This window comes from Dermacentor albipictus, chromosome 3 (assembly GCF_038994185.2).
Source record: "Dermacentor albipictus isolate Rhodes 1998 colony chromosome 3, USDA_Dalb.pri_finalv2, whole genome shotgun sequence".
NCBI classification, from domain to species: domain Eukaryota; kingdom Metazoa; phylum Arthropoda; class Arachnida; order Ixodida; family Ixodidae; genus Dermacentor; species Dermacentor albipictus.
In genome coordinates, this window is record NC_091823.1 from 95,900,747 (window position 1) to 95,918,096 (window position 17,350).

The 17,350-nt window shown below is 41.9% G+C and overlaps 1 protein-coding gene across 1 annotated transcript in view; it reads left to right on the top strand.

Moving 5' to 3' along the window:
* Positions 1–15,707: 15,707 nt before the first annotated feature.
* Positions 15,708–17,350, top strand: part of LOC135901296 (sialin-like) — a 52,998-nt gene continuing 51,355 nt past the window's right edge. Inside the window, exon 1 of the mRNA XM_065431032.1 lies at positions 15,708–16,209. Coding sequence (XP_065287104.1) covers positions 16,137–16,209 — 73 coding nt within the window. The 5' untranslated portion in view covers positions 15,708–16,136. The remainder of the gene's footprint in view (positions 16,210–17,350) is intronic.

Genomic DNA, 17,350 nt, shown 5'->3' on the forward strand with positions numbered 1-17,350 from the left:
AAAAAAAATGTTTGAAGATGAAAACTGAACATACACAACAGAGCCTTCTGAGAGCATCAGTGAAAAGCAAAAAAAAAAAGAAGGGAATTGAAAATCTATCTGAAGGGGAAGTGCAGACTAAATAAAAATCTGCTCTTGTAAAAACAACAATTTTTTACCGCAACTGACAATTTGCTAATGCATTTATTCCCTTCCCTTTCAATACTAGATAAGGGCTCCATTATTTCCCCCATATTATAGTCCTTCTGACTGAACAAAATCGTTATTTCGTCTGTTATCAGATGGCATCGAAGCCTTCTACAGTAGTCAGGCCGAACATTAAGTGCAGTAAGTCAATAAGTATGTTGATAATTTGAATCAAGAGATCAGGTAATCTTAGCAATGGATGGGAACACTCCCTCCAGCGGCTATGGGGTAGTGCTACTGAGCACAAGGTCATGGGTTCAGTTCCCGGCTACGTAGACCACATTTTGATGGGGCCATAGTGCAAACACACTTGTGTACCATGCTTTGGGTGCATGTTAAAGTATCTTAAGTGGTCAAAATTAGTCTGAAGTCCACTACAGCATCCCTCATAGCCCACTGTGAAGCTTTGAGGGTTTAACCCTTTGCAGTCATACGTAATTGCCTAATTTGTGGTTGTTCCAGTCGCGAGCCGTTTTGTGCATGTAGAGCTGCTGCAGTGACTCAGCAGCTACAGTGTTGTGCTGCTAAGCCTGAGGTCACGGGATAAAATTACGGACATGGGGGAAAAATGCAAAAATGCCCATGTCCTGTGCATAGGGCGCATGTTAAAGAAACCCTGGGGGTCAAAATTAATCCGGAGTCCCCCACTACAGCATGCCTCATAATCAAATCGGGGTTTTGGTACTTAAAACCCCAGAATTCATTCATTATTCATTCATTTTGCGCATTTGGAGGCCACACAGAAAAGCACTCTGGTAAATGAACAGATCTGAAGTGATTTATTTCAGAACATTTACTTATTCCTGAGGCTCTCACCAGTACTTGAGGATTGTGGGGTAGTGCTCGAAGAACTCTCCTGGGTGGAGGCCGGGATTTGCACTGCAGGTGTGTAGGGTCTTCATAGTCACTGTCTTCTAAAGTCATCCTAAGATGTTCGCTGACTATCTGAAGGTGAAACATACTCATCCACAGCGCTATAATGTAGGGGTGTGCGAATATCAAAATTTTCTAGTACAAATCAAATATGAATACTTAGCTTCGAATAATGATATGCACATGCATTTATTAGCAAGTTGGGCTAATTTGTTTTGTTAGGGCATTGCAATTGCATTGTCTATGTTAAAAAGCTAGACTCGTAAGCCGTTATACTAATACATTGTGTGTTTGGCTCATGTTAACTTGGAAAATTTAGTAATTCCCACTAGCTGTCCTTGCCAGCCTTTACCTTACTATATTGCTTCAGATGCCCGTAGACACGGAGGCATTTGAACCTGTGCCAGTCATTACTCATCAGACTTGCTGTCAAGCAATAAGCTCAGAATTGGGGTGGCGTGGCAAAAAATAAATAAGTAAATAAATAAATAATAATAAGTGCACCCTCGCTGTCCATAAACACGTTCCCCTTGCTATTGAAAGACTTGCTTTTCCGCAAATTTTATATGTTTAGTGGCTAAGTATACTTTACAGGCGAAATTTCGCTAACAGCATGAAATCTTCACAAAATCGCCTCAAATATTTTTAGATTAGATAGAAAAAAATGCTAAAAACCACATTTGCTCCCACACAGCCACTAATATATTCGTATCCATCTGAAAATATTCGTATTTGTATCGAATACAATTATTGAATAAATAATATTCGATAATATTCTAACTTTTCGAATACTCACGCACCCCTAATAAAATCATCTCTCGATTATTAAACATATGTGAATTTTGTCCATCAAATTCACACGCAGCAAATGACGTCAAACTGAAAGGGCTTCGCGCCACAAATTTTGTGAGAATCCCTTCAAGCATAAAGGAAGAAAGAAAAAAGCACTGCCCTCATCTAGAGCGAGCCATCACAAAGTGTGCTTATTGAAGAAGTTCTTGAAAGCTGGCACTACCAACCCAAATAACCGGTGAATGTGAGAATGTGCGTTGGCTGCTACCCAACATCTGACCAGAATGGGCATTTTCACTTGGTGGGTGGGGCCAGACTTGTGACTGCAAAGAGTTAAACATCCCAAAATTTCAGTTTTATGGACGGAGCCTATATTTCGCAGTGGTCATGAGCACATGTTGCAGCTCTTCACTGGACACAGCAGTGGACAGGGCATGTGACAGTAGGCACAGGTGTACAAGTTTCCTCCAAAATTGGTGGCTGCCCTTGAGTGTGCATCTTGTGCTTTCTTCTGTACCTTGTACAGGGCCAAGCTGAATCGCCACATGCGGCTGCATACTGGCGAGCGCCCGTACCAGTGTGAGGTGTGTGGCCGAGCATTCACACGCAAGGACCACCTGCAGAAGCACCTGCCCACCCACGATGGCCGCGTGCTCAAGGACAGCCTCTCAAGTGACCACCACCACCACCATCACAACAACAATGGCAACAGCAGCGTAGCTGCTGCCGCTAGCTTTCTGGGCAGCCTGCTCAGCGCCAGCTCCCAGCACCCATACAGGTGCAAGCTGTGTGGCCGTGGCTTTATTCAGAAGCACCATTACGAGCGCCACGCAAAGACTCATGACGATCACTTTGTCGACTATTAGTCTTATCTCGCCGGCCTTTTGTTCAGTGGCAACGGCTTTGCTGGTGCTGTCTTGTCTGTGCTCATAGCCTCCCTTGCACAATTCTTTGCCTGCTAGGTCATTTGAAAAACAGTGGAAAAGCACTGCTACGTGAGGCATACACTGCCATTGTTGAGCATGATAGTTGTTGCAGATTTTAGGTTAATATGACTCTTGGTGTTGAAAAATAGCAGCAACAACGAATACAATAGCAGGCAGCATTTGAAATGTGACTTGCCACACCACTTTATGAAAATATTTACAAGGAGCTCATGTAACAGCTGTTAAAGGGGATGTTGGCTTTCCTTTTCTGCCATCATCATTGCTCTCTGACAGTTATGTCAACCTTTTTAGTTGCTGTAGATCCAGATAGTCTACATCTGTGGAAGGCAGCCTCTTAGACAAGGGCATGTCTGGTCTAATCTAGCAGGCATCGAGTGTACAAAAGAGGCTACAATTAGGCTGCAGCCTACACAGCTGGTGTGGGAATGTCCATTGCTTGCCTAACAAGAGGTTCCAATTCATACACTGATTTGACCATATACTAAGTGAGCTTATGTAAACTTGAAACTGGCACCTCTAGATTTCAGCATTTTGTTTTTGTTGCTTTGTTATGTAACAAGCTTGTCTCGACCAAGTGCTTGCTCTTCAGCGCTTTGCTGTGTTGGAATCGGTTAGAGTGGCGTCACTTCAGTGCGTTGCTGGGCATATTGGGACATCACTCTATGAAGTATATATAAAACCAGTGCCACGAGATTAGCACAGAGACGAAGGAAGCAGTCAGTCAAACACTGGGGGTTAGGATGTCCAGCGTTTCTCCTGTCATCTTGCAAGTCTTTGTTATCATCCCTTTTGTGCTGGTTTTGTATATCCCGTAGAAATGCATCAGCTGCATTTGTGGCAGCACAGACAGGCAGTCACTTTGTAACAACTGGTGCTGTGACACAGACAGACATCATCGGCTTTTGGTTCTGCAGCAAAGCTGATGACTTCAAGCGGAGTTAGGCCGAGTTGATCACAAAGCAGGTTTTGTGTCTTTGCAAAATACAGATGATGTGAAATGTAGTGCGAAAGGCAGTTTTCATGAAATCGCCGCAAGAATCCACATCGTTAAAGACGGGATGTCCTTGACTACCTGAACTTGACTGTGGATTAGTGTAAACCTTTAGTTTGCACCAAAACTGCCTATTTTGCGCAACATAGCCAGTGCAATCATTCACAGACATTCATATGCTGGGTTGTATATGGACGGTAGTTCAAGTCTTGTAGGCTTTGATTATGGAGAGGCCAAGGCTGTCAAGGGAAGTTATTGTGTCCCAGAACTACCTCCATAAGTTTTTTGATGCTGGCTTCAAAGTGAGCCACAATCAGATTGTCTTGAAGGGGCTGCTAGCTTCGTGGCGAGTCTGAGCTGCTCTCCTTGCCTCTGTGAAAGAGCCAGGATGAAGTGCAATGTTGTGAATACTGCTGCCATCAATCCAGCTTTGTACAGTGAGCAGGGATCTTGCTAGCAAACTGGTGCTGTTCTTAATGTTTGCGTACCCAGCATTTGCGTGATGAGCTTGTCAGGCCCAGTTTATTTGTGTGTGACTTAATGTGATGTTGTATGTGTGACTTAAATAATGGCCCACCGCTAGATTTTTATGCAGTTCTCCGAAGCTTTGCTTTTTTCAGTACAAAGAGACACAGACATCACATTGATTAATTATGGTTCACGACGCAACCAACGCTCTTTCATAGCACTTGATCTTTGCAGTGCACTAGTCAAACACATAAAAGCTCTTTTCAAATTGCAGTGCAATATTATCTAATTTAGTGCCATGTGCTTACACCTTCACCAGCTCCCAATGTGCTTTAAATATGTTATATGAGCACATTGCTTCAGCACTTCCGAAATGATAGTTGAATGCTGTTGTGCGCCAGTCGGGTTTGTAAGCAGCTTGCTGCAAAAGAACTAGAAGGACTTCTCTCTACTTAGTGCTAGAGATATTTTTGCTGCAAAATTCTTGACTGACGGCCTTCCTTGTTTCCTCTATATCACCTTCCTTTCTTTCACAAGCTGTCTGTCTTGAAGTAAGAGAGGAAGCATCTGTCAAAAGAGTTTGTTGATGTTGCGGTCTTTTAAATAGGTTTGGATAATGGATGCTTGGATTGCTTTAAACACCACAAAAAAGTATTCCACATAATTCATTCAACGCCAAAACAAGTAACTTTGGTTCAAAAGACTTTAATGTGTGTTTTGAAGACATATTGGAATCCAGTTGCAATTTTCGCAGTTATGGACCTGAGGCTAAATTCAGTAGGAGCTACAAATCAGCTTTCTTCTGTTGCAAGCCAACCTGATGTCCTGCCCAGTGCAATGTTGAGAAGCTGCATCTGTATGTGTTGTTGGTTCACAGCATGATTTTTGCAGTTGTACTTGTTTATCCTTGTCTCACAGTCTGATGCCTGCAAATCGCATTGCACAAGTGGAAAAATGAAACCTGTTATGCTTACCCAAATGATCAAGGGTTCTACATCCGGCATATACACAATCTGTGCTTTAATGGCAATCTCAGTACTATCTCAGTACTGGCAATCTGTTCATAGGAGTAAAACATTTTATGACAATCTGATTATATACTGATAGAGCACTCATACTTTATAGCACAAAAATCTTATTGGCACAAATAAGTCAACACATCCAAACGGTTTACTCCATTTTATGTCAGCTTAATGTAAAGACAGTGAACCAGCATTAAACATCAAGTGCTGAAGAATGTTGCATAAGAAGCTTTCACTATGCATCTAAAGCATTCATAAGCCAGTTGGGATGTTCAGTGCCACATCATTTGCGACTGACTCCACAGGCAACCCTTAGGCAGTACTGACCTCGGTTCGAGAAGTGCAATACTTTGCTCGTGTGACAATCTCGTTTCAGTACGAGCCATGGTCATCTGACCACCAATGTGTTTATGATGAGGCGTTAAGGCAATCCGTCTTTCAAACTGCTATCTGACAATGCTATGGAGTAACTTGCTAGCAAAAATACTTAGTCTCGGAGAACTTGCTTGCGAATAATTACATGCTACTTTGTCACTTCAGCGCACATTGACGCAAACATGGCGTCACTTTTCTTTTTGTTTGTTTTGCCTTCGTAGAATATAATTCTAAGTTTCTGTATTGAGTACAGACTGAAGGTTTTTGCTTTTCTTTAGTTTCTTTTTACACATCTTTTTTTAAACTCAGGGTGAAGCCAGAGAGGTGAGAGCTGACAGAGACTTCCCAAGTGTGAATTTCACTATTTGTTATTTACTGTAAGCTCTGTTTCACAGAGTGCATTGATTTCATGCTGCTTGGAAAGAGTGCAATCCTGTAGTCAGATTTTGTTTTCATTGTTACATTTGAACCCTAACGTTGTTTGCCCTCTCTCCCTCTTTTGTTGTTATTGCAGAACTGCAATGTGTGTCACTTAGCTGCGTTTTTGTGGTGCCATATCTATTTAATTCATTGTTACCTAGTAGTCAGCAATGTGCGGGCAGTACAAAAAAAAAAGAAAAGTTAAGTGGGAAATGCAGACCAACTTATTCCAGGACTCTTTTTCTTTCTTTTTTTTGTTTTGTTCTTGTCATCTTGTTGTTCGAAATGTTCTAAAAACCAAAGTTTCTTGCTTGTTCCGGCTGCACATTCTTTCATGGTCTGGGACACGTCTCAGTCAGCATCTCTTATTTTATACCGCCAGTGCAAACATAATGTAATCTTATGTTAGAAAGTTGTTGTTTCAGATAATTTGCCTGGTTCTCATGCTTGTCTTTCATCTTCTTTTTTTTTTCTACACGTTTTCGTTTTCAGTGCTTTCAGCTTGCTGAGAATATTAGAAAAAAAAGAGAGAGTATGAAAGAAAAGGATATTCCCTTCTGTGGTTGTTTCGTCGTAGCTGTCAAATAATTTCAGGTTGCATTGTTGGTTTGCATGTTTGCGTTGTGAGATCTTTTCTCCTGCTCGACAGCCTCAAATCTGACAATCCTTTTAGCAATGATAGGAGTACGGTACAGTTGACGGGTCTCCTTGAGTCCGTTCCTCCAGCCTCTGCTCACCTCGGATCTCAAGCTTCTCTGCTAGCAGAATAGCAGAACTGCTGCACTTACGACATAAACTGGTGCTAACTCTTGCTTTCTGTTAGTTTTTCTGAGCTGTCACAATGCAGCCACATACACTTATAGCTTGTTTGAAGCCAAGTTTGATTCACAGGGGCTAATATGTAGTGAATGTCAGTTTAGTCTGCTTTACTGGGAGCGTTCTTAGTCAGGATAGCCATGCAGAAACTGAACTGATCGACACACAACCCTTTGGGGCCGCGGTTCGAAACTAGTTGGCATTGCGGGGGTCCAGTTCACCTCCTCCAGGCGTTTACTAACCCCTTACTTTACCGGGCACTATCTAGTGCAAGGACGTTATGAGGCACACCTGGAATTTCACTGCTACTGAACTGCTGTGCGTTGGATAGCTGCCATTGGCTTTTAGTGCGTGCCTCCATGTATCAAAGGAGATTGTTCACATCAGCCCATGAAAATGATATCTGTTACTGCACTACCTGTTGAGAATGCTTAGTTTGGTTGTGAGTTCTTATCCCTACTCTTATCTATAGATGGTCGCTGAATTTACTTCTTGCTAATTTGATGCATACTACATGCTAAGATCGTTGAACATATTAAATAAAAAGAATTATATGCAATGTACCTCATTTTCAAAATTATTAGAGGGATTTGAGAAGCAATTTATGAAATTTTATTATCACTTTATTATTTTAGCCAAGCTCACTATTAAAATGATGCAGTTCTGTACATTATTGAAACTTGTACTGTCATGGACAAATCCATACTGAAAGGTATTGAGCAGAACATTTCTTATGGATAGCGGATCAAAAGAGCAATTTTTCATTGCTATGTATCCAGTTGCCAATTATAGTTCAGGCATCAAACTGTGCTCACACCACCTAAAGTGGCCAAAGTGCAAATAAAAGAACCTATTCTAGCATAGGCCTAACCTTTTTCATGTTACTTGCCCATGATAGTATGTACAGTTGCGTGCAATATGAGCTGCAACACGGTGCCCATGTTCAGAAGGACACCAAGACTGTATGGCAGCACGGACATACAAATAAGTGGAAGACTAAACACCCTTGGTACTACTGGTACCAACTACTACTATGTATTACTACTGGTATGTATTACACCAAGTTTTCGTATGCATGCGCCGTCGTTCAGTCTTGAGGCCCTTTTCAGTACGTGCACCATGTTGCAGCTAGTATTGCACACAACTGTACATCATTGTTGCCTATTCACAAAATAATTGCCTCATCACAATCTAATTAAACTCTACCAGGCTGCCAAATTATATCCTTAACCACAGATTCAATGGTCAGTATGTGAATTGTGTGGTCATGTAGAAAATAAAGGAACACTCTCTCCCACCCACATAATGCGACAATGTGAAGCTTTGGTGTAAAGATAGGTAAACTTCAGCCCTGATATGTGATGCTAATTTTATTTTATTCCTCAAACACTTTTTTCAACACATACCAAAGCCCAGATTGATATCTGCACAGTGTAAGAACTATTTATTCAAGAGATATTAATATAATGCAAGTTTAATAGTGTTCTTTTAGTGGAACCGTGTACAGCCTTGTATCAAGTTGTGCTGCATTGTTTATCAGGAAAGTGTACAGCACAGATGGTTATATACAGAACTATGTACTATGTTTGCTAGTGGAAGCAGAGAAAAAAAAAAAAGAAAACATTTATTATATTGTGTGGGTGTCCCCTTGTAATCATATATCATGATGTCGACATAAATAGCCAACTACGTAGTGTGTCTGAAGGCTGTGAGTGTAAGTCTGTTCATTGCGAAGTACAATGTTTGTGCAAGCTGCTCAGGTTGACTTGTCGGGCCTTTCTCTAATGCCTCTGTTGCTTGTCAACTGATGGAGTTTCTGCGCTGTTACTCTGCTGTTACGACAACTGGATAACAACTGAGACTGAACCTGCTGATTCCTTTAGTCACCTGCAAGCAAGATGTCTCAGAATTTCACTCATTGCTTGCAAACGGATTATCGTTAACTTGTCTTTTTCTCTACCTAGTTTGTTGCAGAGTTTAAGGAAAGACAATTAGGAAGTGAGATAATCATTTCAGATAATCATCGCAGAAGCTTGCACATTTAATGTGTGCAGCTGTCGAATAAGCAGCTGCTTTCCACGTCTATTGTCTATGTCATAAAGAAAGCATGCTATACAGGTGGCAGGAGGTCTATTCAAGGGTGTGCTTCTTTTTTATCTTTGATAGACCCTTGCAAAACTTTAGTCAGCCTCCTTGCAGAGGGATATACCTTCCACTTTGCAAGAACGGAATACCTGTGACGTAAAAGTTCTTGTGTAACACTTATTGTGAGGCGGATGCATGCGGGCTTGTTGTATGTATCTGCCACACAAAAATTTATACCGCTGAATTCTGCCATAACAATGCTGGCAGGACACTGCACCTTATTTTTTTTCCCAAAGAATGCACTGCAGCATTACGGTGAAAAGATGTCATTGTGCAGGAAAGCTGACATTGGAGAGTTTGACCGACACATACACATTTTATTGTTGCCGTTATTCTGGAATGCAGGCACAAAAATGGGAACAGCTGCATTGGTGGTGGAGTCTGGTGACTTGTTCAAACCTGGATGTGCTGGAATGTTCTTCTGTGTGACACTTATTGGCCGGGAGAAGTATAACACTAGAGAGTTTGCGGCACTGTGAGACCATTATGTCAAAAGATGAATTGTGCGCAGTCACAAAGTGAAATAAGAGGCCCACGTAGTTTAGTTGAGCAGTGTGTCGCCAGGTGTCCCCACCAATACTGCTAGTGCTAGTGTTTTGACAGAATGGTATGCACTACAGTGTATGTGTAAATTCTTACTAAAATGCTCTGTTGAAGCTTTGTGAAGGGTCCATCACAGCAATTGGCCAACATTCGGCTTAGCAGCATTGCTGCACAGACACAATAAGGCTGCCTGGCAGTATACTGCATACATCTTATTTCTCTTGATGATCTGTTTTATACTCCTCCTTGGAAGTGTGCTGCCCATTTGAGCTCTGTCCATTCACGACGAGTTGGTAGATTCTCGGGTGAAAGTTGCTCAATATTTGTTTCCTTGCCTTATGTGCTGATGTACCGGTGTGCCACCATGTTAAAGAAAATGTATTGAAATGTATCTCACAATGTTCCCATGTATTTTATGTCTATTTGTATGTGTAAGTGTGTAAGTGAAAAATGGCCACAGCAGTCCATTACTTGTCAAGAATTAGGGTAAGTCATGCAGCACATTGCCTCTCCCTTCCTGTCTTTTTTATGTATGTTTCATTATTTTTGTCACTTTTTTATTTGGTTTACTGTCACTAGTCAAACTGGTGTACAAATCCTTAAAACATTAAAAAAAAAAAACACTGACTCACCAGTGCTGAAAGTACACATAGAGATGAATTCTGTTGTTTAGTTAGTGCATTAGTATGCTTGGCATATCAGTACACCTCTGGTTTTTCTAGAAAAGAAAAAAAAAATGCTCTCATGTATGCAGCAGTCAAGAAAGCAAGTTCATCATGTTAAGCTCTCTGCATAGCCCTTTCCAGTGCTTTTGTGTTGCTTATTTCATGAAAGTAACACGCAGGTCATTGATGTTGGGAGACTCCATAAGCAAGCGTTGAAGCTACTTCTCTTCACTGGCTGAGCACGCTTTCATGAGTATCAAAACTGGGTATTGCAGTTAATTTTAATTTACACTCAAAGAACTACCAATGCTTGATGTGCTGTTGCACAAGCAAGACCATATAAGTGGATATCCACTCAAAATTAAATTAGTAATGAGTCAGCAGTATGCACTAAAAATTTTTTTGAAGCTGGTGGCATAAATGCACCAGTAACTGTGCAACTGCCAACAAAATTTTCAGTAGATGGAAGTTGATAAAGTTAACTTCTTGCAACCAGGCACTCAGCCCTGAATTGTAAAGTGCATTCTTTATTGACATCTCCAACAGGATCTCTCTAGCAGTGCCATTATGTGTACTGAACTGTTGCAAGTGCCTGCAAAACATGTCTTCTGCATCAGCTTGCAACAGTCCAAATGACACATCTTTTGGCTTCGCAATCTACACAGCAGAAAGGTGTTCAGTCAGGTACTTGAGCATTTGGGGCACCCCTGAGTGTCTGGCTGCTTGTTTGGGCCATAAGAAAATTGTGAATTTTTCTCAACTTCATTGATCTGAAAATTTGTGCGATGAGATGCATGTAAGTCCTCATTTGGAAGTAATATGACAAAGAGCATATAATGGAATGGGCAGTGCAAAGCTTAGCAGATCCGAAGGAAGTTCATGCTGTTGAATAATGTGTTTATATTTGTTAAACTTAAAGCGGGCAAGATGCAAGAAGGTGCATATGGAAAGTATGCAGTGTCGGAAAAATTAAGATAAAAACGTGAGAATTCTAACGAACTAATCTGAGAAAGACTCTACGTTTTGAAGATGATGTTTGGCTCCTACTTTCTCAGGAATAATTGTAGCAGTGATGTTAAAGCTTTCCTTGAAGAGGTGTATCTATGAGCTGTAATTGAGACGTTGGAGCCAGCACTACTGCTTATGTAGTTCTCCACGTTCCTTAATGAATACAGCACAGAAAATGGGCTTCAACAGAGAGGTAGATGAAATAGTGCTGCACATTATCTGCTTCTGTTCAGTTTCTGTGCTGTTATCGTTAAAGATGCATGTTCATATTGCATGTGATATTCGTGTTTTCTTTGTCTTTTTGCCAGCATGGGTGTTATGCATTCTTTTGGATTTTGATGTAAGGATTTCGCCTAAGGCTATGGGTTGGTTCTGGCTATAGTATAGTGTTTAATTCTGCAGATTGCATTGTTGATAGAGGATTTTGTCATTGCACTGCTCACAGCACCATCTCTTTATGCTATTGCTTTCTGGACTGTTGGGGCTGCATGACTAGGAGAGCAATGAGATTTTGCCTGCCAGTTACCTTTTGGTTGTGGTTAATGCTACCTTCTTCTCATTGGTGCCCAGTCCTTATAGTAAAACAATGTGCATTGGATTTACGTGTTCAATCTATACCCCTCGTGCGTGACTTTACTGTTCGCCATAGGTTTCTTCATACCTTTACTGAATGCAAAAGTGTGTTTTGTTTGTTTTGTTTGTCTTGTTATTTTTCACTGTAATATGAATCAAACTCGATTGGTTTTGGCTAACAGACAGAAATAATATGAAAGTTTGTTGCAGCCTCAGAAAAAACTGCTGTTTGTGAAAGCTGATTAATCGGAAAAGTAATAATTCAGTGTGCATAAATCGTGTGTGCTATTCCACTAGTCATTCACTGCAACCAAGATAGCCAGACTTGCACTTGAAAGTTATATTGAATTCTTGAGTTACATGTCAGCAGCAGGAAGACAAAACTAACTCTAGCGCAGATTCACACCACCTTTGTTTTGCAAGAAACACAAGGTCAGCCATCTTGGTTGTGCCCACTAGTTGTGTGGGAAAGCCCACTTGCAAAGTTCCACCTACGATCTATTATCAGGCAAAGCAGTAATTGACATTGTTCCCTTTCTTCTTGTTCTCTGCATCAGCTACTCAATCAGCTGTGGAATGTCTCTGTAGCAACAGAAACATTCAGCTACAGAATATCTTTAGACAGAATTGACCACATTGGTTGCCGAAGCTCATTTGGTGACAGCTGTAATTTTAATTTCTGTGAGTCATCAGGCCCTTCGTAGTGCTCATAGCAGTCTCCTTTTGAGCAGTCAAAAATCTTGTGCTAGTGCACATACTAGTTAGGAAAACTTGAATTCGAGCACACTGAAGGTGGGGTATCTGAACATTGTGAAATCTGCTGTTTTCTCTATGGCTGTGTGCTATTGTGCTGTACTTTAAGGAATGTGTCATATATATGATGGCATGATATAATATACATTTGAGTTCGATATATCAGTGTTTGGCTGTATTGCATACACTGTCATGTATGTATGCGGAGTGGTAAACAACAATATCTTGAGCCTTGTCTATTATTGGTTTGAATCTGTTGATGTGTTTCTTCAAGTAAGATGTGGTGTGACACTTTTTGGCAATCTCACTTGCTATATATTTTGCTTTATCCCTATTCAACTTTTCGTGCTGCATTGAAAGCACGTGTAGAAAATGGCGGCTACCGTTAGGGGGCTGCCTCCATTATTCACATTCAATCAGTACTTACAGTATGATATACTTTATTTTTGTTGCACTGTGGTCATTAAAAAGAGTGATGTCATTGTTTATGTATGTGAATTCTGAACTTTTTGAACCTGCATCTTGTCAAGAAGAATGCAATCTTGTGAGAGGACTTCTTGGTGTAACATTGTAATGTTGGAGAACGTTAGCAGATCCATCAGCCTAAATAGCAATCAACATTTTATTTTCCCTTCTGGAATGCCACAGAGTAATGCAGTTATAAAACATATATATTCAGGATTATCAGGGTAAGATTTCTTTTTCTGACAAGCTGGCAGTGTAGCCGGGGCAACATTTTTTGCTTTCTTTCTCGGCATCAAATTATTGGTCTAAGCCACTGTAAATGCATTTGTGACCGTGCATAAATGACTGTACTCAGAACAAAAGTAGAGTATAGTTTGCATCAAGTATTCATTTTTCAATGCACAGAGCCACTGTGTGTGTTGGTGTAACAGAAAAAAAGTGTAACATCACATATTTTTTTGTATTTATTGCAATAAACAATCAATTTCATGCACGATTAATGTATTGCTGCTGTTTTCCAAATATTTTTTTTGTGTGCATGCATGCGTGCACTTGTGCTTCACAAGTGGGGTTGTGTGAACATCGTAAGGAAGTATATAATCTACTTTACAGCATACTGTACCAGTGACACAGGCAAAGTGCAGAAGGGTTGCAATTTAAGCTGGGGTAGAACTATCGGAAGGACGAATTCTACGGCGTGAAAACACTGTAAGGGAATATGTGCACAGCAGTGCATATAATCCACATGCTGTGTCCTCTCTTTTTGTGCTGTAGGTGGTCCTTCCAAATATGAGTTGTGGTTTTCTGATTAATGCCCTTAATTTCATTTACAAAGTGTTAAATATACAACCCAAAATGGTTTGTTGTTTAACTGCAGAAATACTATTGGCTCAATATCATAGGCAGAAATAGCAGTGGTGGCAGGCTCATGTGATTTTTACTGTGCTAAAGAGAAAACACAATCATAAGCATTGCAGTGATGCAGCATTTGAGTGAATAATTGAACAAGTTTAACTGCAAGAAAATTTTTTCTGCTGTTTTACTGGATAACAGTTTGCGAGTCGCAGGTGTTTTAAATGAAGAAGACTAAAGGTATGATATAATGTTTATGAGCTAGCGTTTCTGTGTCAGCTGCAGGAATGTCAGCTCAAAAATTTGGACGACGCTTAAGCTCCACCTTTAAGAGTGGAACGCTATAGCATTCAAAGATCTCTGACTGCATCTCACATTTCCCGCAACTGCAATGTATGTAACCGCAATGTTTACCGGGAAGTGTTCGCGGCGAACGCTTTGCGCAAAGGCAGGCTTTCTGGTAGAAACGCGGCCTCTAGGGTGGGCCGCAATGTGGCGGAGGCAAGCGCCATGTGGTAGGGTTGCAAGGAAACGGGCGCACAGCTCCGTGGCCTCCAAGACTTAGAGTTTCTCACTACATTACCTAGAGGGAAATCTGGCGCTGCTGCGCTGTGGTATGCATGGGAATGCCGGTATATTGTGGATTCAGATTGGCATCGTTCTCATAGAGACAGGACACCTTGAAGACGCGCTTGGCAAGCACCATTCCATCTGTCACAATGATTCATTTTCTACTAAAAGCACGTGAAAAGCTGTTTTAGCTTTATTATTACGCGAAAACATGTTTTGTTTAACTAAGAGAACTTGTTATTGTGTGTACGACTACATGTTAAGTAAAAAGTATCAGCGGGCCGCTAAAGTTGGAGGACAGACAACAAGGTTCGCGCTCGCTTTGAAACAGTTGGTCGTCTGTTCTTGCTTTTCTTTGCTTGGTCATGCATCCTGGGTGAGTAAAGATGTAATATGCGTGAATGGAAACATTATATGAAGATTTTACTTTGAGAACGTGTTATTTGCGTAGCCATATCCACGTTTTTGACGAAGCCTCTTGCAACAGCAGCCAACACGAGCATCGCAGACACATACACCGTCATTCCCATGACGGCACAGTGCCCCCTTAAGAAACTCGCATAGACGGTGGCGTCAGATTACCCTATAGGTGTTATAGTGAGAAACACTATGCTCCAAGATGTTCACGCCGGTCCACGGGAATGGCGGACGCCGTGGCCGGTCTACGATTGGTAGAAACGCTGGAAAAGAGGTTTGTTTGAGTTGTCGCGTAACAGAATTATGTTTTCTTGTATATTCAAGTTACAATATGACGTTATCATATTTGTATGTTGCGTGTAAGTCGTACTTTACAATTTTGCTACGTATTTTTGCTTGATAAATTCAGTTATTCCTTGCGTCACATGGAGGGCCTGGGTATGGGTTGTTCGAAAATCTTTTTGCCGTAACGACGTCCGTCGCCGGGTTTTCTGCGACGCGGGGCCCTTAATGCTATTGCGTTAAAAGACCCTGATGTTCTTAACGTTGCCGCGTATCGCGCTATCCGAATCGTTCGTTTGCAAATCATGCTATTCTTAGCTCATTTGCGCTGCCTGAAAACGGAGCGATAATTACTTTGAAAGCCACTTGTTTGCTGTATGTTCAATTGTCCAACGTTACGATTAGCCAGTTTCTACGGCCACAACAGTGCGGCTGCGCTGCAGCAGACGATAAACGAGTTGATCCGAAACCGAAACTAACTGTAATGCGCTACGGCGCTACAGTCTACGTTTTTATTGGCTCGTGTATCTCGAGATAACTAGGGTCTGCGAGAGTCATGTGCAATATGAGGAATACGTGAAAGTTACGGTGGCACCGTTATCATAGAATTACGCCCCCAGCAACCACTTTGCGACTGGTCGATACCGCGAAAAGGGACAGGCGCTGCGTGTTGCGCGCCCCCAAGCTCGGTACCAAGTTCGCGTGTTCCTGCGCCTGCGCCCATGATGCTTCTACCGTCGGCGTTGTGAATGCTTTCGGGACCTTTTTCACTAGTTGATCACGCAGAGGGAGGGCGCGAGTGCGGTGTTTCGAGCGCGGGCGGCTACTGGAAACATATGGCTCTACTCTGAGGCAACAGTACGAGGTCCTCGTCCCGTGACTCGTTCAGAAGCAGTCGTTTCATTGTCACAGCGAGTATCCGTCAACGTTGAAGGCCATCTAGTATCGCTGGAACAGGTTTCTCGGTCGAAATATGTCGCTGCTTACCAAAGATGAAGAAACTACAAGCGAATCACTGCTCTCGAAGAAACGCCGCACATTCAGAGGTAAGGCCGGTATGTCGGGTACAGCGCGGCACAATCCACGATCAGCTGACGCACGGTGTGCTGATCGAGTGCGCGAGACCGCGCGCGCGCCTGCGTTAAATTGTCGGCGCCGATTGCGCTAGCCGGTCCATATTGTTGCGTACGTACGTACCTCTGCTCGATTTTGGCGATCGAAAAGGTTGCTCATAGGTCACATTCACGCCTAGCTAATGTACGTCGTATGACGTCTGGCGCTTGCGATTTCGCACACGCCACATATTTGACACTTCATGCATGCGAGCGACGTACAGTACGTACATGCGCGCGAACTATGCTTGCTGTGAAGAGAACATCTGTGCGCTCAATAATTTTGCACAAACCTTGCGAGCTGGTGCAGCTGATGGTGTATTGAGGCGTGTGTCCGCAAACAGTACATGCAGCGCGCGCTTCATACCTGCGGTCGCTTTCCTTGATGAGGGATGAGGTAACAGAAAAAAAAAACGAATAATAGAAAAAAAATAAACAGAGCCGCCTTTGAGTCACGGCGCCTTGAGCCTTCGCCCCTGAGCTTGAACAGCTAAAATATAAAACGACATATCGGCAGCGTGACATCAACAGAAGGAGAACGCGTGTGGTATTTCCATACGGCTGTCAACAAATTAATTTTTCCCGTAGATTGATTGAATCTGATATATTAGTACCATATGCTGCAATATAGCATCGAAACTGCAATGGCTTAATTTGTCAAGCTTTAGCATCCAAATAATTAACCCACTGCCTCTGCATGATGTACGTGACTGGCATAATAATGTTGAACTGCACGGTGCTTTCTGATTACAAAACAAAGTTGTATGTATGCAGCATAGAAATTTAGTACATTTGTAACACAAAGCTGCCGTCCCTGCACAACATAGATGCTTGCTTTAGTTTGAGGCCCAGCTTATAATATAGCACGACCACCACATATGTTCAGTGCAATTCCAGCCGTCATATATACTTGCGAGCCAGGTCTAGTACTTATATAATTCTTTATCTCATTCATCATCTTGAGCATGTGCGTGCCTGAATGAAACCTTCTTCAGGAAAGGTTTTTTTTTTATTGCTACATTTTGTTGCATGCAGTAGTTACATGCACAAACAAATGCATTAGATGCGCTTAAGC